A 26,865-nucleotide genomic window follows, 5' to 3' on the forward strand; every position below is an offset into this window, starting at 1 on the left:
TTTTCCAGATGAACAAACAGGCCTCAAGGAGGAAGGGTGTCCAAGTCATAAGATCTCAGGCGTCTGCACCGGAAGGGGCCTCAACTATCACCAGTAATGCTGCTCTCACATTGTAGAGATAAGCAAACTGAAGCCAAAGAGATGAAACAATCTGCTGACAGCCACCCTCTCATGTTTGATTCCAGTATCACACCTTATCAAACACTGTGTCACACAGATTCCCAAATGGGTCACGTTTTCCGGCCATCCTAAACAGCAGATAGGAGCCTCTATTCTTAGGCAGTGCTTATTTTCTCCTTTATTTTTAGTCCCAGGCCACATTAGTGAGACTGCTAAATGGCTGGAGCTTCGAGATGTAAAGGTTATGCAAATGACTTATAAAAAAACCCACAACACAGCTGGATGTGTTAGAGCATGCTTCTAATCCCAGACATGGAAGATTGAGGCAAAAATACAGCATGTAAAAGTCAGTCTGGACTAAAGAGTGACAATAGTAAAAAGAAAAGAGATAGAAAGCAGCAGGGGAAGAGGAGGAGGAGCAGGAGAAGAGGAACAGGAAAATTATGGAATAGTCCTTGACATGTTGAATTAAGAGCCAACAATAGCGTGGTAAATTAAATGTAGAAAGCTAAAGTGTCAACAAGTAGGTGTCGAGCATTTCACATGTGCCTGGGATTATTACAGATATCAAGATAAGTGAGAATTTCTATATTAGAATATGAAACCTGTTCTATAGAACATAAATAAATCCCAAGGTAGAACAGACCCTTTGAGGAAGTAAACAAAGATGTTCAAGTGGAGATAATTAGATTCAAGAAGCATTTTCTGAAGCACTTGTTCTACTCTTTATTGTTCATGGAGTCAGAAAGATCACGTTAGGAAGTACCACACTGCATCCCAAGTTCGATTGCTAGTCAGATCATTAATGCACTAGACCCCGTGATGATCCCCCCAAAATGAGTCTGATGGGGTCTTCAGTTTAAAATCAGAGACGAAACAAAATGATACGACACAGTGGCATTTAGTTAAAGGAAGATTGTGGAGCTAGGTTTGGGAACATTTTTTTTCCAACTCGAGTTCTGCATGTGATTTGTGACTTAGCTACTAAAAACGATCACAAGGCACTCAGCTATAAGATGCTATGGGAACAGTAAATAATACCACAACTGTGAAGAGAAATGGAGAAGTTATAAGAAAACTGGGATGAAGGAACATGAAGCTAGAGGAAAAAAAATGTTCTTTATTTTCACAGCCATAAATCAGACCACCATGCATGGTTCACACAAAGGGAATTCAGGACCTGGGAAGCAAGTCCAATATGGAGGATGAAACCATGTATTAGGAGGTTTTTTTTTTTTTTCAACAGCCAAGGGATCTAAAGATCTAAAGGGAGTGTTCCCCACAGGACCTCCCCCTTCTAGAAGACATGCCAAAAAACTAATATTTCAGGCCCTGTGCCCCAGCTATATCAACCTGCCCAAGCCCAGATGGGAGATGTATCAAGGACAGCTCTTCACTCTGTAACAACCCCACCACTTGGGGGTGTTAGTCAGTGGAGCCGCAGAGGACTTCTTGGTAAAAGGAAAAGTAGGTTAGTTTAAGGTGTCTCAGTCAACACAGGAAAGGAAAGGGCAAGTCCTAGTGTGTGCATAGTGGTGCGCGGGCAACTGTCTTCTGAAGTCTCTGGCAAAGCCCAGAACCCTGGGGATCCAGTGATGGTTCTTACTGTCTGTCACATGGTGACAGGCCATGCACTGCACAACACTTCTCCACAAGGTTCTGATGGAATCGCTCCACTCCTGGATAGGAGTGAAAGGTTGCATCTTTCTCACCCATAAGGACGCATACAGTCACAATACCATCATTTATTTTGGGACCGGGGGGGCCTTAAACTCAAGATATACATCTGCCCCTGCTGGACCTGGCTGGGGGAGCTTTTTAAAAAGGGAAAATCAAATTTCATTTGCATTTTATTCCCTGGTGATCATATTTTTAAAAAGTCAATACTGCCTTCATTCTCTCTAAAACTCACTTACTGAAATAGATTGACTTTAGAAGTCCCAAAACCAAATAGCAGATCATGGCACACAGGGAATAATTAAAAGAGCAATATGCTCTAAGGTCTCCATTTCATCCTCAGCTGTGTACTTTCCTCTGTGTCACAGCATGCCATTTAAAATGTTCAATCTGACTGGGACTTTGGGGCACATCTCTGGACTAATAGCTGTTACGTTTTTCTTTCATTCAGAAGGGTCTGCTGAATCCAGATGTGAATCACTTCTCGAATCCTTAGGGCTGAGATAAGAATAGGGGTGGACATTTATGATTATATTTCATAATATAATGAATATATATAAATATATTTCTATCTATCTATCTATCTATCTATCTATCTATCTATCTATCTATCTATCTATCTATCTTTCTATCCCTTCTACCTTTGAACAAACATACTGCTTAAAGCATTCACAGAGAACATGCTTAACTTGTACACTTTGTGTGTGGGGGTGGGGGTGGGTTGTCTTTCTGAAAGTGGCAGAGCTAAAAGCACGGCTTTGGAGCCAGGTAGTCAGGGATTCTCGACTGCATGCAGTTAACTTCCTTGATCTCTAACATTTGTTGTCAGTGATGAGGATCAAATATAGGTCGCATACACGCCAGGAAAGTACTATGCATCCCAGATGCTTTGGTGAACCCCTACATGACCTCTTTGGAATCAAAGCCTATACAGGAAGCCTGAGGGCAGTACAAGGGCTCTCAGACTTCACACACTTTCTGCACACTCAGGAACACTTAGCTATAGGGCTGGGTGCTTTCTAGTGATAAGGTGTAGTTTTTCATGTTTACTGGCAAAATGAATGAGGTTTTACGTTACAGGGCAATTTAGGATACTACTATATGGAGCAATGCCTACTAGATACTGGGAGGAGAGGACTTATTGTTTAATAAAATAATAATGACTTACTGAGTGCCAGCACCATGCCTTGAAAACCATTCAAACTGCTATAGGGTGAGAAAAGAGATATAATTACAGTGTATTACTCACCATCCCTGCTCACAAGAGTTCAAAGGCTCAAGCAAACACCACTGGACATAGTACACAGGCATTCCCTTTGCTGGAGGGGAGGGGTGGGTTGCAGCTGAGTGGCAGAACACTTGCTTAGCAAGCACAGGTCCTGGGTTTCATCCCTAGTACCACAAAAAGTTCCCCCTTTAACCTAAGCTGCAAAATAACTCATATTTTACCTCAGTTCTAAAACTTTTAAAGAACTTCAGTGAAATGTATCAGAGATAATGAATTCCTACCAGAAAGGACAAGGTTTAAAAGAGGATAAGGTTTATTAAAGAAGGGGTGACATTATTTATGGAAAGATGAGAAGATGTATTCACTTTTGCTAAAGAGGGTATGGCTTCTGGACTGAACATTTTCTGTATTAACTCCAACGCAAAAATCAACTTGAGTGATTGTCTCAAAATCCCAATACATGCATGTCCAATTTCTAAGACACTTAAAATTCTTTACAACCAACTCATCATTTTTTCCAATATTAAGACAACTCTAGGGGTTGGGGATTTAGCTCAGTGGTAGAGCGCTTGCCTAGGAAGCGCAAGGCCCTGGGTTCGGTCCCCAGCTCCGAAAAAAAAAAGAACCAAAAAAAAAAAAGACAACTCTACTCAGAATGTACCAAAGTAAGAGTTACTGGGACAACATTCATCTATTTTCTGACCTCTTTTAGAAGTATTCATTGTGGGCTGGGGATGTAGCATGAAGATAGGAATTTTTAGAGCTGAAAAATGGACAAAGAGGAGGGTAAGAGAAGAAAGAAGAAGGAAAGGAAGGGGAGGAAGGGGAGGACGGGCAACAGCAGCAACTCTCTCCTCTTGGCCTTCCTGAGTGTGTACCATGACATCTGTATGCCATATCTGCTATAAAAAAGCCTTTATAGAAAAGTTTCCTTGTCAAAGCCTCTTTTTAAAAAAAAATCGATTGAGCCTTTCTACCAAATAACCTGCATATTCGAGCCCCACATTAAAAACTCCAGTGAACAGCCTACAAAAGAAAAATGCTGGAGCATAACTCTTCCCACAGTCTGGTTTTCATTTCAGAAACTCACAAGGAGCTCTAAGCCACATTACACAGCGACTACAGTCAGCGTGCTGCACTCAAGTTAGAAACACACTGCCTTGTAGTTTATTCTAGCTTTGAAAATGCATTTGTCACTATGCACTGCCCCCCTCCCCTGCATTTTTTTTTACACAGCCACTCATGCCAAACAAACAGAAAAGGTCTAGATTTTCATCTGTTGCCTGGTAACACAAGCACCCAATAAAAACAACAAGAAATATTTCACCAAATTATGGTAAGAGAAAGAGATAGGGAGCCCACACTTGCTGTGGGATGTGATGAGTTTATTCAACAATTTCCTAAGTCATCTCGAATTCAGTACACACACACACACACACACACACACACACACACACACACACACACACACACCAAGAGAGATGAGACATTCCTCGCTGTTGATCTGATAAGAAAAATTCAAAATCATAATATATAGACTAGCTCCCATTCACTCAAGAATCATTGCAGGCACATTGTAGATAGAAGCGCTACAAATACCTGAAACTCTCATTTTTGTCTGAAATCAAACTTGGTTATGCTCCCGTAAAGTGAAAATACGATTATATTAACTCCCTTGAAGACTCTCTATTTTTTGTTTTCTACTTTGCAGTATTTGTTTTTAAATCTTTTCATTGTATATATTTATTGTATGTGGTACTGTTACCTAAGGATGTTTCCATACAAGTACATTGAGCATGACTTCTCACACTTCACTGTGCCCCCTTTCTCTCTCTTTTCCCTGGCATTAGTCATCTTTTGTGCCCTGGACGGTTTCTTCTGCTTTTATGTCATAGTTGATCTATCTATATAAAATGTAGAAATCGTAAGGCAAATATCTAGTATTCGTCGTCCTGAGATTGGTTTAATTCACTTAATGCCATTAGAGTGTTTGCAATGCACATTTTATTCAGCCTCTGGGTTTATACGCCTTATCCCTAGCCTCAGCATAGCTTGACTTCTACCATGCCCTTTGCAAGTCTAGCCTTTACACCTAAGTGAAAAATACTATTAAGGGTAGAATGGAAGTTTATACTTGGTTTCTTAAAAGCTTATTTGCATTTATAATGGTGTGGGAAAATATTAAAAAAAATGATGTGGTACTTGGACTCATTGGAGAATAAGGGAAGGAAGGAGGAATCCACAGAAATTGTTTTCAAGGCAGGATGGTCATTCATACATCTTGAAGGTAAAGAACCATTTTCTAATTATAGCCCCTGCAGTTGGGCATGCGGGTGTGGACACAGACCCATTATGCCAGTGTTAATTGAAACCAGGAGACTAGATCTCTTTGCTAGAAGAGCTATTAATTTTCATGATGCATGTAACCACTTGTGCATTTCTTAAGCACCACAATGGACTCCATCCTCCCAGGCAAAACTGCTGCTCCAAGCAGGTAAGTAAGGAATGCATCAGGAACCGTGGCAGAGAACAATGGAATAAGTCAGACAAGGAGGCGTAGCGGCAGGACCCTCTTGAACCGCCTGTTACTAAGGAAGGGGTGACCTCTGCAGCTGGAATCCTAAGGCTCCAAGGAGTGTGCCGACACCACTGGGTTCAGCAAATGTGAAGCACAGCAAGAGTACTTCAACCAAGTAGTGCCCTTCTCTGCAAGGAAGGGAAGCTTGCTGGTGCCAATGGCCCTTTCCGAGGCTTGGTGATGAAATCATTATTCATCTTGGAAGTGCAAAAGGAAGCTGTAAATACAAGGCGCCATCCACTTAGAAAGAGAAAGTGAGACTATCTCTGAGTTAAATATTCAGCAGGCAGCCCCTCAGCCACGGTGCTTTTCCAGTTTGCCTTTACATGTGTCTTTGTAGTCAAGTGGTTTGGGTCTCCTCAACTGGCAAATATACTTCCTACTCTAAAAGGCCTTTTTCAGGCTAGAGGGCATTCATTTTATTAGGCACAAAAAGCTACATATGTTAAATTGTTCTTCCAAAGAAAACGTACTTGAGCAAGGGTTAGTGGAAAAAAAAGCCCCATAGACATGGAAAAAGTACTCAATACATAAATTGGTAGGGAATCCGAATTATGTTAATCAGATGGTGTTTGTACTTACTTGTTTGAAATCTGTCTGACAGTTCATTCACTACATCTCCCACATACTAAAAGTTTATTGGCTTAACAGAGAGCTACACTCCAAATACATTAAACAATAAATATTTTCCCAAATATAAAAATATGCCTGGCATACTGCTACATAGGGACATCCCATACAATATGTCTTATTTTGTCATCTTCAGGAACTGATATAATGTATTTTAGTATTGTGTTATTAAAGTAACATAAGCAAACTTAATTTAAAATTTGGGTTTCAAATCAGTCCTTAAGTCCAGAAGTTGTTCAATACTGAAGCCAAATCAGTCCTATACCATAATCATCATCATCATCACCACCACCACCACCATCATCATCATCATCATTGTTGTCGTCATCATCTTTATTATTATTTTCCAATTACAAATATAGTATTTAACATAGCCTGATGATATTATTTTTAGCAATGTAACTGGCAAATAACCTTTGCCATGTGTGAGTTTGATGACACATCTTACATTCTCTGTATTTCCATAAAACTATAAACTATCTTTTAAAAAGCCGCAAGTACAAAATTAATACAGAACTGAGCTCAATTCTGAAACAAAAATCTTTAAGGAGTTATGTTAAAAAGCAGCTTTTCTTCTTCCCCCAGTGGAACTTACATTTAGTTAAAGAGAGTATTTCTCAAACATTTACTTAGGGATATGCATCCCTTGTTTTCCTCTGAATACTTGTGTGTATAGAGTACACATGTATATATGGGCATTCACACCACACATTGGCTCCTTCTAGCCCATTCATCTTAGGATGAACATAAGAAACTCTTAAAAGTGAGTAAATATGTCAGGTGAACTGCTATGCCAGTAACATGGGCCTTAAAGAATTGGATACTGTGGACTGCTTCCAGACTGGGACCACGAATAAAATCACGGCTGGGGTTGACAGAAGCACAGCATTGAGATTATTTTCTCACTATACCAATCACCTCACTTACCCAAGTCTAGGTTTATATGCCTCACCAAAAATTTGCCATGGACAATGGAAGTATCAGAAGGAAAAGAGAAAGTGAACAAAACTATTCTACAAAGGAATTCCGAACTATTTGCAACCTGGAGACAAGAGAATCGGTTTTCTAATTCCAACCTATCGGTACCTATTTTCTGCAGTATCTCAGCCTCCAGACTCATTTGCTTCTCTCTGGTAAACATCAGCTTCCTCTCTGACTAAGGCGACAGTACATTCTGTGCACTTAGTTGCTCATTAACAGTTAGTGGTCCCTGTTGCCTGGTTATATTTGTTAATAAGCATCTGTTGGTTTAGACAGTAAGTGCCTTCATTTGGATAATAAATTACACAGTCATCCTACCTGTAGATGAACTCTATGGCAGTCAATCTGGTGGGCATTTTGGTATATGTAATATTGTTCAGTATTTACATGAACCATTTGTCCAATCACCAAAACAACTAAATGGCAAAAGCCACTATCTATCTATCTATCTATCTATCTATCTATCTATCTATCTATCTATCTATCTATCTATCTATCTATCTATCTATAGGATTTTGAACAGTGGCTTACACATTGGCCATCCAGTTTCGAGCCTAAGCTAAGAGCCCTAAGAGCAATCTGACAAAGATAACTTTGCTCCAGTGTGTATGTCTCTTCCCTGGTATTAAGTCATAACGAATCTCTAGCTAGGTTTCTATTGCTATGATTAAAAACAAAATGACTAAAAGCAACCTGGAAAGGTCTGCCTTACATGCCCTGGGTCACGGTCCACACAAATGGAAGTCATGGAAAAGTACTGCCTTACTGGCTTACTCTCCATAGTTTGTTCATTCTGCTGTCTTATACCAACCAGGACCCCCTGCCCAGAGGTAGCAACACCCACAGGGAGCTGGGCCCTCCAACATCAGTCACTAAGCTCTGAATATTCAACACCTTCTCCAGCCCCAGATTCCAAAATGTTTGACATAAGGGGAGGGGCACAAGTTCCTTTGAAAGTGTTCAGGGCTGAAGGGCACAGCTCCAGGGTAAAACACTGGCTAAGCATCTGTAATGCCTTGGAGTACCATTCCCAGTGCTCCAGAAACAAAAACTTGGCAATCTCACAGAACGGTGAACCATTTTCACTTTGACATCTTACGCAAAATGCTCCTGCAGGAAATGTAGGAGAGCAAGGCTTCTCTGTGGTAGTTAAGGTACAGATGGCTCAGTCTTAGACACACCGATAGATACAAAGGAGCCCTTCCTCTGTGCTTCACCTCACAGGCGCTCATGAAGTCCCTTCCAAGGTGGCTTCCATGGAACACAGTCTGAAAGATGCTGCCTTAATCCAACTCTTTTAGTTTACAAATTCATTTTATCACATGCCACACTAGTATTTTCCACACTGATAATCCTATAAGCAAATTCACTATCAAAACCTGAATCGTGCACAGCATCTTTATAGAATCTCTGAGCACATCTTATAATAAGGAAACGAATGCTCATGGATACTGAGGATTTCCTAGTCTACAACTCATGAGCTCAAACAGTCATTTGAAAAACCTAAGCATGGAGTCTTTGTGTAAAACACACACACACACACACACACACACACACACACACACACACACACAGAAAGCGAGAGAGAGGGAGAGAGAGAGTGTGTGTGTGTGTGTGTATTTTGCAAGAAGAGAAAAAAACTAGAAACAGATGGAGGTTAATTTGTTAAGATCATTTTTAAAATTAAAATTTTGGAGTCAATGTACATCCTACTTAAGAATGGCTACCACGGAAACTCCAGAAAATAAGAATGATCTATAAAGCTGCTCCTCCTAGCCCTGGTGAATAATTGTAAATAACACATGCCTGCGGACAAAGTGTGGGAGGTGACAGACCAAGGAAAGATTGTTGTTGAGCCAATGGAACACTAATGACTTGCTTTTGAACCTTTCTTCAACCTTCTTTTGAAACCAAACCAAGCAAAAAATCAAAATACAGAATACACACAGAGAACTTACCACAGAGACTCTGTTCACGACATCCCTTGCAACTGCTAAGCCTTGAGCGAAGGTCCTGGCTGCAACGAATGCACGGGTAACCTGGAGCTTCAGTTTCCGAGGGACGTCTCCAAAAGGCTTCAGCTGCTCAGTGTATTTGCTCACACATTCCAGGTACTCATCTGTGAAATGGTACTGGGAGTTCACCAGGCGGAACATGCGCTCCAGAAGGCGAGCCCAGAAGTCATTTAACATTTCTTCCAGGTTCACGTTTCCCGCCACATAGTAGCGCTTCAACTCTACGAACAGATCTTTAAATAGCTCTGAATTTTGCATGTATAAGTGGCCGTATGTCTTCACGAACATATCATTCAGGGATTTCTCTGCATTTTCAAGAAGTTCTTTGAAAAATTCTAAAAAGAAAAGCCACAAAATAGCAGAGGGAAAATATGAGAAAGGTTGTTTTCTAGTAATTAAATTACCGAATGAGATAAGTTAGAAAAAATTGAAAAACAATTGTGAGATTAAACTGGAAAACACATTTGCATATACAGTGTGCTTCTGAGGAATTTACAACTTAAATCATTTGTCAATGAAAGGAAATCTATATCAGTAAGTCACTTTTTCATAGATGTCTATGTCCGAGGGAAGGAGTAAGAAAATTTTAAATCAGCAGCTTCTCAGGAATCAGTACAGCATTCTGAAATCCCACAGTAAACAATGGTAGGCTGAACATGGTGATGCCTGCCTCTATTGCCAGCACTTGAGAGGCAGGAGGATCAGGACCTCAAGGCCAATATCACATACACAATAGATTTGAAGTTGGACACGAGATGCCATCCAACAAAGCAATGAACAAACAATCAAGCCAGAAAGCAGCAGCAGCAGCAGCAGCAGCAGCAGCAGCAGCAGCAGCAACTAAAATCAAACAAGACCTAGATAGGAATGAACATAGTATGTTTAAAAGATGAGGTTTCCCCAAAATATTTTAAGACTCTAAACCAGTGTTTCTCTATATTCCTAAGGCTGACACCCTTTAATACAGCTCCTCGTGCTGTGGCGACCTCCAACCATAAAATTATTTTTGTTGCAACTTCATAACTCATTTTACTTTAATTAAAATGCAAATATCCATGTTTTCTGACTATCTTAAGCAAACCCTGTGAAAGGGTCGTTTGACACCCCAAGGAGTTCTCAACCCACAGGCAAAGAACCACTGTTCTACACTAAAATAGATCACGGCTATGACCTAAGATTAGGACAGGTGTTTTAAAGACTATTGTTTTTATCTCATTTCTTCTTTGCTTATTTACATGATATGCTTGGAAAATGACTGGGGGCACAAAACCTAATGAAATGGCCCTAGATTCAAGCACAAGCTGCTGAAAGTAATTTCTTGAGTGTTTTCTCTATAACATTAGTGTACCTTAGTGGTATCCGACTTCACTTTGGACTCCTAAGGGATTCATACTGTAAGATTATAATGTTCTTTTGAAGACTGCAAAGACGACTTTATAATAAATGCCAGCACAGCTCTCTGTTGTATTTGTGAAATGACATAGAAAAATAACTGAAAAAACACAAATGGCAATATCTGGATAGTTCAGATTTATACCTTAGTCATCATACATAGTCAAAGTCCAAGTGTTAAAGGCTTTAAATTTTAAGAGAAAACTGTACCATAGTTTTCGCTTGAAGTTCAATGAGATTAAGAGATGCAGAAGTCCCAGGCTAGCTAGCGTTCACAAACACACGTGTGAACAGGAGATCCTGCAATAAAGAAGATGGAAGAGGAGAGCCCCACCCCAGGTCATCTTCTGACCTTGACTCCACAGTATGCCATGTGTGCTTTCACTCACACATGGGCACGTGTGCACAAAGATGCGTTCATCCGAAGGGGTTTTTTTTTTCTTTTTAAAGAGTGAGAAGCTAACATTAATCATTCTTAAAGAATTTCTTGCCTGGCATAAAAATAAATACCCCATGATATTAAGTTTAGAGGCAGGAAATATAATGAATGCCAGAGCAAAATATAAGTACTTGATCAAATGAGAAACTGTGTCTTAAATGAACATGGATCAGAATGAAAGGTGGTGCCACTTCAAAGGCAGAACACTGGTGAGCTTATCAACACGCAACAGCGCTACAAAAGCGTTCTCTTCCCACGCTCGGAGGACAAACCTGAGGCTGACAGGTAATTCCAAATAGTTTTCAAAAGCCTTAGACAAGTGAGTGCAGCCTTCTGGAAGAAGAAAGACGTGTGCATTTCCATACACGCCAAGAGAGTTCATACCAATGTTTAGAGCCCCAAACTCATCAATACTTGCTTTTCTGAGGTTTAGGAACAAGGTCCAGCATTCTGTCAGGTTCCAGATTTTTCAACTTTTACTTTTTCAACTGTTTCTTCTCTCTTGTTCCTACTTTTGGATTTTTTTTTTCCTTTCCTTTGTACTACTTCTGGTCTTTTGTTTCCAATGTTTTCTTCAGAGCCCTTTCTGCACAGGAGCCAAGTAAAGAAGCCCATGCGTCCTCACTGGCCTGTTTACCAATGTTCTCTCCCTTAGAGAGAGAGCAGAGTATACAAAGAATTACGAGATATGTATGTACTAGGCTTCTCCAGAAGACCAGAACCCAAAAGAGGGAAGCTAATTTTAGAGGGGATTAATTGGACTGGCTCCCAGGACCATGGAGACTTCAAAGTACTGAGATGCTTATCAGCACACTGGAGGGCCAGGGAAACCAGTAGGCAGGTCCTAAGTCTATAAAGGCCAAAGGGCTGGAAGCCTCCTAAGAGCTACTGGTGCCAAGGAAAACCTGATATGCATAAGCACCAGCAGAGGAAAACAGGCTGCCTTAAAAAGGCCTATCAGCAAGGGCTGGGCTCCCCATTTTTGTGTCATTATTTTATCAGGGCCAGCAGCCTATTAGATGGTGCTGCCTGCACTGAGGCCAGGGTCTTCTGTAATTCAGTTCATTGGCCCACATGCCAGTCTTCTCTGGAAATCGCCTTCACAGACACACCCAATAGGATGCCTTATCACACCTCTGAAGACATTTTAACAACCCAAACAAGGCATCATAGGAACCTGTAAGAAGAATGCTGAGGAATCCATGTGGGGAGGCCTTTTATTGTCTATGACATCTCCTGATCAGTTCTCCAATGGTACACCAAATGGGGCTGGAGAGATGGCTCAGTGGTTAAGAGCACTGACTATTCTTCTAAAGGTCCTGAGTTCAATTCCCAGCAACCACATGGTGGCTCACAACCATCTGTAATGGGATTTGATGTCCCCTTCTGGTGTGTCTGAAGACAACTATAGTGTACTTCTATACATAAAATAAATAAATCTTTAAAAATAATGTCTTGGCCCCAGCCAGACTCATGGAACTAAAAACTTTAGGTGTGGATGTAATCATATGCGACTCTGATGTGCTGTCAATTCTTTTAATGAAAAAATGTCTCCATTTCCCTGATTACTAGCAAGGGGGCGGGCAGTACTGCTTTAATGGCAGGGAAGAAGATGCGATCTCTTGGGCATAAATGTCCTTATATGGAGTTCTTTCATCTACGTGTTGACATGGATGACTAGTGAATGCAGCGTTTTCCCCTAACGCCAAGTTGGCCTGTGTCCTTTCCAGTGCCTTTTCACCAGCATCCTTGGTAATGGTGCTTGTTGATCAGTGGCATGAAATGTGGGCGTGGACTGTTAGTTCATGCCCAGTCTGCTACGCTTGCATCTTGGAGAAGAAAAGCCCCGTCACTGGAAAAGTATAGAAACCTTATGCCAACCAAGAGCCTAAAAAATATTCCAATACCACAGGTCCTTCCTCATATTACATTTTTATCCTATTATTCATAACATCATTATACACCAGAAGAAACTGGGTATGAAGAATTGTTTGACTTCTGCTTCGTATTTGTTTAATAAGTAAATCTGAATGTTTAGTTGCATTTGTAATCAATAGTATCCAGTCATGATTTTACAGGGTAAATAGACACCCAGTGGTCTGTTGAGCTCAGTTTAATTTAAAACTTTTAAAGCAGTCAAGACTGATCCATTAGGCTTCAGAGTACTGTACACCAAGGACATTCTATCGTTCTGTTTTCTGGGTTTTTAAAATTCCGTTTTGTTTTGTTTTTGAGATAGAGTCTCACTATGTAGATCAGGCTGACCTCAAAGTCACACAGAGCTGCTTGCCTCGCTCTCCCAGGTGCTGAGGTTAAAGGCACGCTCGGTGAGTTCAGTCATGCTCATCAGGAGCTGACCACAGACGCAGCTGTCTGTAATACAGCTACACAGAGCATAAGAAAAATAGCCCAATGAAATGGATTTGATGGTGACATTCCCCTTTGTCTAGCATTACCACGTGGACTTTACATTGGGTCACATGACTCAAGATTTTCTAGCAAAATATAAGCCTCTGTGCACATGTACGTGTGTGTGTGTGTGTGTGTGTGTGTGTGTGTATGAGTGTGTGTGTCAGCATGTGTTCTAGGAGATTAGTGTGGTGCCACATATACACTAAATCCTAATATATCTCATTACCCCGAAAATTTCTCTTCTCGGCTTCACACATTAAAAGATTCTTTTATGTGGCTATTTAAGTTGCAGATACAAAGAATTTCTGAATGGGTATGTGGTTAATAAATGCTTGAGAAATTGTGTAAAACTAATACAACAAGTTACAACCTCGCAGCTTAATCTCTCCAAATGGCTATGCAATTTCACAAGTATGCACTGAGTTTCTATTATGGGCTCAAGTCAAAGCACACAGCTTTCCCGTGTACCTTAAGATTTCTTCTGTCCAATCTGACTACTCTAGAGGGACAAATTTGCCCTATCCAGTTCACCTTTACTATACTGCGGCCACATTCCACTGTGGCTTTATGAGTGTACGAGAGACTTTCAAGCATCTATACAACTGTTAATCCTTCACTTCATACAGTGAGTTCGTCAATATTTATTTCACCCTTGAGTCAACCAAACAAATAATTCTTGAGACCCAAATTCACTTCTCCTTACATTCACTTCATTAACGGGACTATTCCTCCTAGTTTTTGGTGTGTGCCTTAAAAGAATGGCAGACATTGTGTAAAGTCTAAAATTAGGCACAATATCAACCAAATCATAATTTTCATGCATAATTCTGTCCCATCTCCACGGCTCCCTATGATCCTTCCTATGACATCTCCTTCCGGAAAAAAGAACAGAGCACATTAGACAGTGAAGTAAAGAGCCATGGCCATCCTTCGGAGCCACTCCTAAGTGCGGCAATTCTCTTTGCCATCTGTGCCCCACCCATCCTCCACGTTATTCCTGCTCCCCAGAGTCAGGGTCAGATCCTAACTGCTGAGGAAGACCTGCCTAGGCCAAGACACATAGCAATCATCCTTCATAATCGTTAATGAAACCAATTATAATACAAGAGTTGGCTAAGGGAAGCAGCCAAGGGTAATGTAAAGAAGAGTTCCCATTGATCAGAGACTGAGGTAATTGGAAGGTAGAGCTCCCATACAGCAACTGCTTGTACTTGTGTCAAAATACTGCTCAGATGGAGTCTACTTCAATTCCGTGAAACTACTGGTCTGAGAGAAAGTCAGAGAAGAGGCAGTATCCAAGCATTTGGGAGCTGGTTTATTTCTGTAACTTTCCATTTGGAAGCTTACGCATACATGTTGTGAGGATCAAGCAGCTCTTACACCTTGAGCCCACAATTGGCCACAACTGAGGGGTGGAAGTGAGCACTCTAACATGCTATGAACCTAAAGCAGTGTGAACGGTGGGGCAAAGCACGGAAATGCCTATTTAGAAACTGCATGTCATGGTTGGGAAGGAAAGAAAAGCCTAAGTCTTTGATGGCATCAACAAAACAGGCGATTCTCTCTCACCTCAATTGGCTAATGCTGGCACTAAGTAATAATGAGTGGAGTGATGTTATTGTCACTCCTAGAATTTCTTTATGTCAACAGCATTTTCAAACATCTTTTTAAAGGCTGCTTTATGCCTGGTCTGGTGTCATGGAACATAATCCATCTGGGGAAATGTAAAGGAAGCTAAAGCTGTTGGAGGTCTGCTTAGACCTAAAGCCTTATAAAACCTGGAGCTGTTTATCCAAAGGGAAATGCTTAATGGCTCTACCTTCCAGTGTTGGGAAACGTCCCAGACATCCATGAGACCAGAAGCAACTCCTGGGTGAAAACTAAGGGATGGAACCTCAGCAACAACTGAGGGAGATGACACTACCTGTAAGCTAGAATGCAATGCCACAAGCTCGGCACACATCGGAAACTTAAGAATCAGAACTGCTGGGGTTGGGAATTTAGCTCAGTGGTAGAGCGTTTGCCTAGCAAGCGCAAGGCCCTGGGTTCGGTCCCCAGCTCCGAAAAAAAGAACCAAAAAAAAAAAAAAAAAGAATCAGAACTTCTTCCTCCTCTCCTCCCCTGGATTTTAGATGCATACTATCATATTTATCAAGGGCCTAGTGGGCATAAGAATTGAGCTTGGGGCCTGTAAACACTCTAAAATTCAATTATTCGTAAGTGTTAAAAGGACTGATTTAACATGGGAAAAACTTGAGTGAAAAGCCAAGCCTTTCCTATAAACATATTCTATGTAAATATCCTGCTTTTTAAAAAAGAACATCATGCACTTCTGGAATTTCTATCACCAGCCACTTGTCTTGCATCAAATAAACATTCAAAATTTTTGAAAAGGGTCAAAGGAGCTCTGGTTGTGCTATTAAATAGCAATGGTTACTTCTACATAAACAATGGGCTGGGTATTGATGAATGAGCTAGAATGTATTCTAGAATGAACACATGACCTTGAGAGACTGGAAGCCCTTTCTATCTAATTCATTTGTTTGGTGCTGTAAATCACCCCTTTGCGTTTACATTATGAGGAAGCTGTCTTTACATATAAGGATTAATTTCTTCTTCACTATAAATGCTGCCTCTCACTAAGTGGCTTGCCAACACTAAGTTAGCACAGCACCAAAATTCTTAAGACGCCTTCGTAAGTGCTACAACTCATCCTTTTCTGGTAGAAGGAGTCATACTCTATCCAGTCTTTCACTACAAGCAAGTATGAAATGGAGAATAGCTAAGATAGACATCTACAAATGGAGGGAGAAGGAGAAACAAAAAACTTTTCCTGACAATGTGAACCACTGGCTTTGTCACTATCTCCTCCTGTGCCTCACCTTTTTGGTAGTCTGAAACTGTAGCAGATGCTTTCCTCTGCCATGGCATGTCACTCGTGGAGAGCATGTTAGAGAGCATGGGAGTAAAAGGTCACATACCCAAGTCATGTTTAGCAGGAGATAGGAAATTAATAGGCTGCCCCTAAATTGGCAGGCCAATTGCCAGCTGTAGTCCTCATTTGGGACTGTTAACGTATCAAAGAGTGCTAGGGGATCCTGCCAAAGGCTGTCTTTTCTTCCAGCGGTTAATTTTATTAATGACTTCTCCTAGGGAGAAAATAGAGAATTCATTCTCTTATGGACCTTGATTTTGGCTAAATTGGCCAGTGATTCAGACTTGGTACTACGTACTTAGTACTTCTGTTAGTATTGTTCAGTTTACAGAACTAATCACTCATATCTCTTTGTACCCAGTAGAGCCCCCCCCCCCCAGCTTTGGGCACATATAAGTAAGCAACCACAGCAAGCATTCTAATGTACATTTTGTGTCCATCATTCAATAGGCTGTCATTTAGCTTCACAAACACATACATGTGTGTGTATGTATGTATGTACAAACACACACACACACACACACACACACACACACACACACACACACGTTTCATGATCTCATATCAAGAAAAAACAGGGCACCAAGTCATTTAGTGATTCTAATTTCGTGTGTGTGTGTGTGTGTGTGTGTGTGTGTGTGTGTGTGTTGTGTTCACACATTTAGAAAAAGGATGAAATAAATACAGTGGTGATGGTGGAATGATAATGATCAAAAATGACTTTTTTAATGTATTTTGAATTTTTGCTCCTTCAAAATTTTCAATGACATTCAAAATTTATTTATTTATTTTATACATGTGAGTACAGTGTAGCTGTCTTCAGACATACCAGAAGAGAGCATCAGATCTCATTACAGATGGTTGTGAGCCACCATGTGGTTGCTGGGAACTGAACTCAGGACCTCTGGAAGAGCAGTCAGTGCTCTTAACCGCTGAGCCATCTCTCCTGCCCCAGCATTCAAATTTTTTGACTTATATACCATTTCTACAAATTCATGTGGTAAAAGTGCTATTTTGATTCATAAATGCATTAGTAATGATCAACATTGGGGGATTAACACACCTGTCACCTTAAACTTTTGTCCATTCTTTTGGGCCAGTGTATTTAAATTCTTCTCTTCTATTTGAGATATCCAATACATTATGGCTGTCTATGGTACTTCTACTCGGCAACAGACCATCAGAGCTTCCTCCTCTATGCAACTACACCTAAACAGAGACCAACCTTTTCTCTTATATTTTTGGTCGTGAGCCAGCCTTTAACAGTTGAGCCATCATCTCTCCAGCCCAACCAACTTTTTCTCAACTCTCTTCCCTTCTACTCTTACCCCTCCATGAATGCACTCTATAATTCTCTGAGTCCTTAAAGAGTCACATAGTACTTGCAAGTTGTCACCAATGTTAGGATTTAGTTCTTATGTCTGAATCATATCCTGTGTGTGCTCATTCTTCTTCCATTTATCAGTTGAAAGACAAGTTGATTCCATACTCTGGTCACTGTCAACAGCGTGGGCAGTGTGACTTTAAGAGATCGGTTCATTTCTGTTGACTCACCATTCAGCAGTGGAACTTACTAGACCACATGATAGATCTACTCCATTCCACAGTTGCTCTACCACTCTTACAACACATACAACGGTATTTTTTTTTTTTTGCTTTTTCCCAAATTGTGTACAGTGAACAGTGACAACAAAGAAAAATATCATTTAAAAAATACCAATGAGGGTCTATTTTTTCCACCAAGTGAAGTGCTTCTTCTGAGGAACAGAATGTTTCTCATTGTAGCAATTTGAAAATTATGATAGGTGTGTAGAAGGCCCCAATTACCTGTAACTCCACAACTGAAAGATAAGCCCTAACAGCTTGCTGAATTTCTTTTGTCTTTTCTCCCATGAAAATATACAGTACCACATGACTGAGAGACTAGGGCCTCCACATTTCTGTCATGTAACATTATGTACTTCATATTTCCTATTAAAGGGTTTTCAGAGGCATCGTTTTTAAGGTGAACATTGAATTTTATGAAGTATTTCTTTTTGGAGGTTATAGTATAACTACATCATTTGCCCCTTTCTTTTCCTCCCTCCCAGCCCCCCCAAATACCCTTCCTTGTTCTCTTTCATAGTCATAGACTCTTTCTTCATTAATTGCTGTTATATGCATTTCGTTTGTACATATAGATACATATATATATATATATATTCCTAAATATTACCTGTTTGGTCTGTATAACGTGACTTATATGTGTGTTTTCAGGGTTGATCATTTGGAATTAGATAAGCAATTGGTGTACTCTTGCTTGAGGAAGACTATTTCTCCCACATGTAACATTCTGACTAATTTCCAATATTTTAGTATTCTAATTAATACTGTGATGTGCATCCTATATATTAATCTTTATGCACTTCTTCTTTTCCTTACAATACATAGCTAGCACTCAATGACTAAATCAGAGGATATGAATATATTTAAAACTTCTAACACACTGCTACATCAATCACCTGAAAGGTGTGCCCATGAATTACACTTGATATTCAAGTCATGTTTAATTCTAAGTTTCCATTGCTCCATTAATTCTCCCAAGAGGGGGGATGAGGAAGCTGGGGTGGACCAATGAAAAAGAAAGGCCTAAAGCATGAGTAGTTTGGGAATTTTCTCAATTAAGCAACTGCATCCAGTAATAGCTCAAATAAGCTCTTTCTTTACCTGGACAGGCAGACCCATAAAAGACATCTGGGATGAGCGACAACATTTCAAATCCCTAGGCTCAGTAGACAAGAAATAGTAAAGTCAAAGCTTATACTTGTCTCCAATCAGATCAGTAATTCCTTCCTGACGCTGTTCCTTCAAAAGAAGTTGAAGCGAACTGCCGAGCCTCAACTGGCATTGTTCTAGATTCTGCAGAAATTGCACATGCACTTTCAATCTAATGAGATAACTAATGCCACAGCAAATGCCTACACCTCAGAGAATAATTCAAAAGGCAGAAAAAAAAAATCACTAATACCAAACTGTTCTCATTCACGTCAAGTTTCACAGATACATTAAAAAGGAGTTGGGGGAGGGGGGCAGAGAGATGGCTCAGTGGTTAAGAGCTCTGAGTGCATTTCCAGAGGTCCTGAGTTCAATTCCCAGCAACCACATGGCGGCTCACAACCATCTGTATTGGGATCCGATGCCCTCCTCTGGTGTGCAGATAGAGCACTCATATACATTAAAAAGATGAATAAATAAATCTTTTTTTTTTTAAAAAAAGATAGGGCATAGAGAGATGGCTCAGCAGTTAAGAGCGCTTGTCACTCTTGCAGTGAGTGGATGAGGGTTCAGTTCCCAGCACCCACATGGTGGCTGACAGGTTCCAGGAGATCCTGTTTTTACCTCCGTAGATATCAGGCACACACCTGATGCAAATCATCTGCATGCAGACACTCATACAAACACAAAAACATTCACAAGTAAATCCTTTCAAAGGGATTAGCAAAACTACACAGGTCCGTATCACATGGATGGAAAAGAAAATGGGAAAAATAGCAGTGCATTCCAAAGAAATCAAAGGCAGTTAGTGTGATGTAGGACAATGCATTTTTAAACAGGCCAGATGGCTTCACGTCTTTCTTTGTACTTTGTGGCTCCTCTGCCTGTGAACTGTTGCCCGATACACTGTAATGAGGTTTCCACCAGCATTACTTGTTTTAAAGCCTTAAGGAGTGAGATCAGAAGTGAAGATTAAATATCAATCTAAGGGACGGAGAACTGGCTCAGCTATAAGAGTACATACACAGTGCTCTCGCAGGGCATCCAAGTTCAATTGCCAGCACTCATAGGAAGTGGCTCACAACAACCTATATTTCTACCTCCAGGGCATTGGAAGCCCTCATCTGGCCTCCTTGGGCACCTACAGCCTTACTACATATACTCATGCATAAACACATACATATACAAACAATTAAAAATAATAAAAATAAATCTTTAAAAACTCAAGCAAAAGCATGCAGTGGTCATGGTGTCCTTCAATCATAGGTGGATCTCTGTGACTTCAAGACCACCCTGATCTTAATAAAAGCCTGTCTCCAAAAACAAAAGCAAACAAAATAAGCAGTGTTTATGTGACTATATGCATTTTTACAATATTCAAAATATGAGTTTTAGGGTTTTTACCAAACATAAAAACAAGGGCTTAATTATGGGTAAGCAACCAACTCTTCACCCTAATAACAAATTCATGAAGTTAAAATATAGTTAAGACCAGGGCCAGGAACATTCTAGAAATTTCAACTTCACTAATGGTCATGAAGCTCAATTTAAATATATCTGTCACTGAAGGTGAATGGACAGCTCACTTCCACCGAGGTCATTACATTCAGAGGCTTATGACTTCAAATGCCTTCTACCCCCTGAGTCTCCACATAGGTTTTTCTTATTGGTTTAATGAAATAATGGCTGATATGAATGAACTCCGGTGATTACAAGACAGCTTTAGCTAAGTCTGAAGAGTGCCTTATGTCATGCCTGTGTGAGATAAGCACAATGAGAGTGGGGGGCTGTGAATGATAGCCACTCTAGCTTACACAGCCTATGCAGAGAGATGGGATGGACAATTATGTCTTTTATGTGCATTTTAAGCTAATTTGGAAATTTTCTACTATTATTCAAGTTAACAAGCTGCAGGCTCAGGGGAGGGTTTTCAAAGAAAGACCTGGTGTAAGTAGCTGTGGCTAATTAACATCTTACAAGACCTTTCACTAAGGCAGCTGGTCTAGTCCCATATTTAAAAGATCCACAGAACTTTTAGAATTTGAAAGGATTTTGAGGGAGCATCTTGCTCAAGCCCCTCATTTTATGGATGGGAAAACTGAGACCCAGTTAATTGCCCTGGGTCACAGAGGGTCATGCTGCAGAATCAGGCTGACAATTCGTTGTGTTCTGCCTCCCAATCAAAGTGGCCTAATTTCCTCCTAAAAATGACAAATTAAGAGTTTTCCCAGTAGGTAAGTATCAGGTGACATCTTTAGTTCCTTAAGATTTAATGTGCAAAATATCCAGCAAATAGTTTGATTCAGGGGGTTGTTTAGCCGTAGTGTTTCTTCGTGGTTATTATATCATTTTATTATGTAATCCAGAAACGTATTTAACACAGCAGCTTTGATCACCTTAATAGCCCATGTTTCTTTTCAAAACAATGAGTCTCACAAAATGCCAGACCTTTGGGGATGGGTCTTTATGTTGTAGTCCCCAAACACTGATTATGCCCCACTTCTATTTCTATTCCCCTTGCCAAGTAATTCTTCCCAATACCCACTTCCCTGACTGATTAGCATATTCATGAGACAACTGCTTCAGCTAATTAGCAGTTTTATTACCAAAAAATTCCCAAGACTGGCCAAGAGGGGGAGCAGCTAGCCCTGTCACTCTAATGTTCTAGCTCTAGGATCATTCTAAGATAAAAGAGTTGACCCCCCTCCCCCCAAAAAAAAGGCATGTAGGAGAGCAAAATACAGAAGCCAGTCCTCACACTCAGAGGCACATATTGAAAGCATAGGAGGGCCAGTGACACAGGCTCAGAAGTTATAAGCTGAGTCTGATCCCCAAAACCCACAGTGTAAACAGAGAACTGACCCCTGAAAGTTGCCCGACATCAACACACCCAGTGCAATGAACACACCATGTGCACACACACAAAAGAGTGCTCACTACCGTTGTTATTGTTACTGTTATTAATAAAAGTTTAATATTTTAAAAATAAACCCAAGAAACTGGTTGAAAGTACTACATGGAGCTACTGCCAACTGAGGCATTTTCTTGTATTTACCGAGATCTGAAAACATACACACACAGCTTAGAAGGTACAAATCAACTTACAAACTTTGTACTTACTTGAGACACACAAAACAATAGAAAACAGAAACTGTAGAAGCAAAAAATAAAAACCACCAGAAAACCCCAAAAAGCAACTACCCGCCCCCCATCCTTAGAGACAAAAGAATGGGCAAAAGGATTTGTTCTTCACATTTGGTGGGTCCATTACTGCCACAGCAGGTACTACAGCACTTCCTTGCAATGGAGTCAGAACGAACAAAAACTGAGCCGAGTGAGGCTACTTCTTGCCTCGTGCATTCATTTTTGAGAACACAGAAAGCTGCCAGGGCTCAAAATCATCTCTTATGAGTCGGCATTTCGAGCTTGGACACAGCCAGATGTTCTTTGGAAGTCAATCTTTGGAAGTCAATGGACCTACTGCTATGCTTTGTTTGTTTGTTTGTTTTTGCTACTCGCCTTATGTCCTTTTGCTATTTCCTCATTATGTATCTCCAGGTGGGTGGGGGGGTGTGGGTAACTTTGCCATCCTTCTTGGTTCCCCAGCCACCATCTTTTTTCTTTGCCTAACTGCTGCTTTTCCATTTACATCAAAGACCGATGGTTTGTCCTTTTTTAAAAACAAATCATAGTTTGAACAATTCTTTGATCAAAACAACTACCTTTGGACTTCTGAGAATTGAAATAACCCTAAAGTGCTTTACTCAACATCCTGGATCTTTTAAAAATAGATCTATCAGCCAAACAACTAATGCAGCACCCACTAAAGGATTGCTAAGCACCAGACAACTGATGTTTTATTGTGGAAAATTGTATCAGAAAACTTAAAGAAAATGTGTACAGTATTCCAGCTCTGTTCTGATCTCCAGACCAAACAGATTTCGGCGGCTTACAACAAATTTTAATTGGTACTCATTAACTTTATTGTCTTTGCCACGTTTTAAATTAGAGTCAGAAGACATACACAGGAGCTTTTATAATCATTTTTGAGTATGCTTTAGGATTGATAAAAGTATCATTTTAATGTATTTATTGAATATGAAGAACAAGTGTTTCTATATTTAAAAAAACAAGCATATGTTAGCACTTACTGATACAGCTCTCTATACAGTTTTTTTTTTTCTAAAGAAAGCTTCCACATTGTGATCATGTTACGTATTATGCTGCTGTAAAACCATGGGGAGGGAGAACAGCTAAACTAGCAGACCTATAGGCGGTAACTGTGGGCTTTACTCTAGAGAAAGATATGTGTAACAAGTTTGTACCTTTCAAGAGACGTTCACTGTTTCTGGGCATGGTACTGTGCACCTATTCCTCATTTTCCCATAGCCCAATGGCTCCAAACAGAGCAGTAGACCTCGTGCTAGCTGTGGAACTGGGGAAGCTAAAACAGCACCATGAATTAAAGGTCTCCCTCTCAAAAATTAAAAAATTAGATGGACTCAGAAGGGGCAGGTAATCAGAGTATAAACGAGTCATTGCTTTCAATAGTAAAACTAACAGTGACCTAGAGACAGGTGGGATCCAGCCTTGTACTAGCCAATGATACCTATCCTCATGAAGTATTAGCACCTACTATTGAACAGGAAGAGCTAGATATGCCAAGATCGGGTGGGTTAATCAAGAGGATCTAAAGATACATATATTTGTTTTCACTCATCCAGGTAAAGGAGACAGACTTAAGACCACACTGATTGGAGGTGTAGGTAGGAGGTTGAAGCCATGTGTAGCCATGTGTAGCATATGCGATGTTCTGGGTTCCTTCCCCAGCCTCAACATGCAAGAACAACACCACGTTGCACACAGTGTACTTGAAACAATGAATAGGATCAGTTGCACATACTATAATATCCAGGCAGTATTAAAGTTCAACTACATTACAAATTAAATGTGTCATACTTCTAGTCTAGAGAGCTTACTAATACTTATTAAACTGGTTACAGGAAAAAAAGTTTCAAATAATAACTCTCAAAATAAATGCCGGAAATATAACCTGTTCTATAGTTGGGGACTGTCTTATCAGCTATATCAAATCTAATTTAGTCTAACTTCTCACCATGGTAACAGCCCTTTGCAGGGAAACTCAAAGACATTTCACATCTAGAAAATTTGCCTTGTACTACTTAACCACGCATAATGTCAAGAAAAGCCTGCTTCAAAGGTACTATGTAATTAGAATGGCCTTTAAAACAGGCACAAAGCAAATTGTTCTGATTAAAATCAAGTCTACTTCACAACGATCATGAGTGAGCAACATCACAGAAAGGAATCCTGGGGTGTCTGGGACCACAGAGTATAGCTTCGCATCTGTTATCTGTAGTGTGGGCTCAGGTAGGGCTTGAAGTGCCTCTCATCGGCCGACTTCCTCTCTTTTAAATGAAGTATAAGTGTGAGAGGGCTTAGAGCTCTGCTGTGCTTTTCCAGGGAGAGACTATGGCAGACCTCAGCTAATAATGATCCTGAAGAGAGAACCAAGCTTAGCGAAGATGCAGACTAGCAGCCATTTCGAGCTTACGGGCCACACAGATGTGTGAGAGCTGAGCACCGATCCTGTTGGTTGGGTGGATCCTAAGCACTCTAGCTGACAATCCATTTGAGATGTAGCATGAAGTCCAGCATCTCTCTATTGGGTGAGGGACTTAAACAGTTTTGAGATACCTGCTTTTTAATAGGAACTCTTCTCTTTCTTCAGTGACATGTGTCAACACCACTATGGAGCATTTACCCAAAGAAAGAAAAGGAAAGCATTTAAATTAATCCTATTTATTTTTAACTCTCTTTGACCATATTTCCATAACGCCTAGGATATAGATGCCAGTGGAGCTATTTAGTTAACGTGCCCCTAGAAGCCTACTTCGACCACAGCACCACATCTTGTAAAAAGATTGAAGTTCTGAGGGGACGGAAGATATCTGAGAACTGATCGTACAAACTAGCCGTCAGCTCTTCTGTGTAACTTAAGTCACATACCATCAAACTTCTTGTAACGGGATGCAAAGATGGCTTGCAAATGGTTGCACTGCTCGCTGACCACAGTTTGGAAATCATCTTTACTTTGCAGACTGTACTTCTCCTCCATCTCTTGAGAACAGCATGTATAATCCTGGGAACAGATCTTCAAATGGTCACCTGGAAGGGAAAGAGACAATCTATATCACCAATATCCATCAGGTTCAAGAGGGGCAGGCTTGATATCAGATGCATATTCCACCTCATTTAAGCCAGGAAGGCTCTGTGTAGAGGCTCAAACATTGCACATATCTAAAAGCTTACATGGCACAAGATAACAGTCTCAAGGGTTGATGTTTCATTTTATTTTGTTTTGTTTTGTTTTACTTAAACTTTATTATTAAAAACAGTTTGCAAACAGATAAACCACACACAAAAATAACCAAACCTACCCTCTCTACACCTTAATGAACTTACATAGTTAAAATCAGCATTAAAAATGGAAATTGTCACCAGTGGAAGGGGAAGCCCTTGGTCCTGCCAAGACTGAACCCCCAGTGAATGGGATTGTTGGGGGGAGGGCGGTAGGTAATGGGGGATGGATGGGGAGGGTAACACCGATAGAGAAGAGGAGGGGGAGGGGCTAGGGGGATGTTGGCCCAGAAACCGGGAAAGGAAATAACAATTGAAATGTAAATAAGAAATACCCAAGTTAATAAAGATCAAGAAAAAAAAACTTTTAAAAATGGAAATTGTGATGCATTGTACTAAAATTTTCACTTTCAGTATCAAATATATTTAGTATACATATCAATTAAGTTAAAATAAAATTACTACTAATGTCACCCCCCCAAAAAAAAAGAAAAATCCAGATGAGCTTCGTAATCCAGAAGATGCCTTAATCACAGGAAAGTTGGCGTGAGGCAGTAAGAAGAGCACCATTTGGTAGCAACACAAACCACTTTCATGAATTCCTTATGATTCTGTGTGAATCACTGTATGTAAGTCATGCAAACAAGAGATTTTTTTTAAGGATGGGAGTTTATATTTCAAGAGAAAGAGAAGAATTTATAACATTTGTGATAAGAATCATAAATTAAGTAAATATTTAGAAAGCAACATATAAATTTATAAGCATCAGTTCTACTAAGGGAAAGCAAAGAGTTTTAAAATTTCAAATGTGAAGTTAAAGTAGTTTAATTTCAAGAGGTTGTCAGCACAGAGGCAAACTGTTCCTACTGGAAAATCTGAATCGATGCTAAATCTTGAAGAAGTGATCACAGGCTACTCTCTATGTCAAAGATTGTTGTATTGCCTCTTTCTAGGCAGGTTATCAGACTATAACCAACTAATGTGTGTGGTTTGACACGTGTTCCTCATACTCTCATAGACCAATGGTTTCCAATGAATGTGGTCTTTATGTAGTGATATAGCCCAGAGTTAAGAAAAGTGTCCGATGGTTCATTCAATAGGAAATTAGCCCCCAAAATATCAATGTTCTTAAAACTACACATTGTCCATTGCTTACAGGTAAGGGTTTGGATAGGTTCTTCTATGGCTCCTCCTCTTTGTTCTCCCTTAGTCACAGAATGAAAACTATGCTTTGAAGAAACCGAAGCTTCATCCTTCACAATGACCAAACAGGTGTAGTGAAGGTCAAAATTAGGCCACATCAGGTACCATGACTTGAGTCAT

The 26,865-nt window shown here is 40.2% G+C and overlaps 1 protein-coding gene and 1 long non-coding RNA gene across 4 annotated transcripts in view; one reads left to right on the forward strand and one right to left on the reverse strand.

The window, feature by feature from the left end:
- Positions 1-26,865, forward strand: part of LOC102550607 (uncharacterized) — a 180,790-nt gene that overhangs the window by 111,538 nt on the left and 42,387 nt on the right. The window contains exon 5 of one of the 2 annotated variants that reach the window (XR_005498529.2): positions 9-3,666. The exons of the other annotated variant lie outside the window; for it this stretch is intronic. This is a non-coding gene — a long non-coding RNA (uncharacterized LOC102550607). Of the gene's footprint in view, positions 1-8; positions 3,667-26,865 lie in introns of those variants that run through there. 2 annotated transcript variants of the gene reach the window in all.
- The window catches only part of Gpc4 (glypican 4), a 110,607-nt gene that overhangs the window by 13,362 nt on the left and 70,380 nt on the right, over positions 1-26,865 (reverse strand). For both annotated transcript variants that reach the window (XM_006257580.5, NM_001014108.1), the window contains 2 exons: positions 25,192-25,350; positions 9,173-9,564 (listed from right to left, as the gene is read on the reverse strand). In XM_006257580.5, coding sequence (XP_006257642.1) covers positions 9,173-9,564; positions 25,192-25,350 — 551 coding nt within the window. The remainder of the gene's footprint in view (positions 1-9,172; positions 9,565-25,191; positions 25,351-26,865) is intronic.

The sequence above is a fragment of the Rattus norvegicus genome, chromosome X (genome assembly GCF_036323735.1).
Source record: "Rattus norvegicus strain BN/NHsdMcwi chromosome X, GRCr8, whole genome shotgun sequence".
NCBI lineage: Eukaryota > Metazoa > Chordata > Mammalia > Rodentia > Muridae > Rattus > Rattus norvegicus.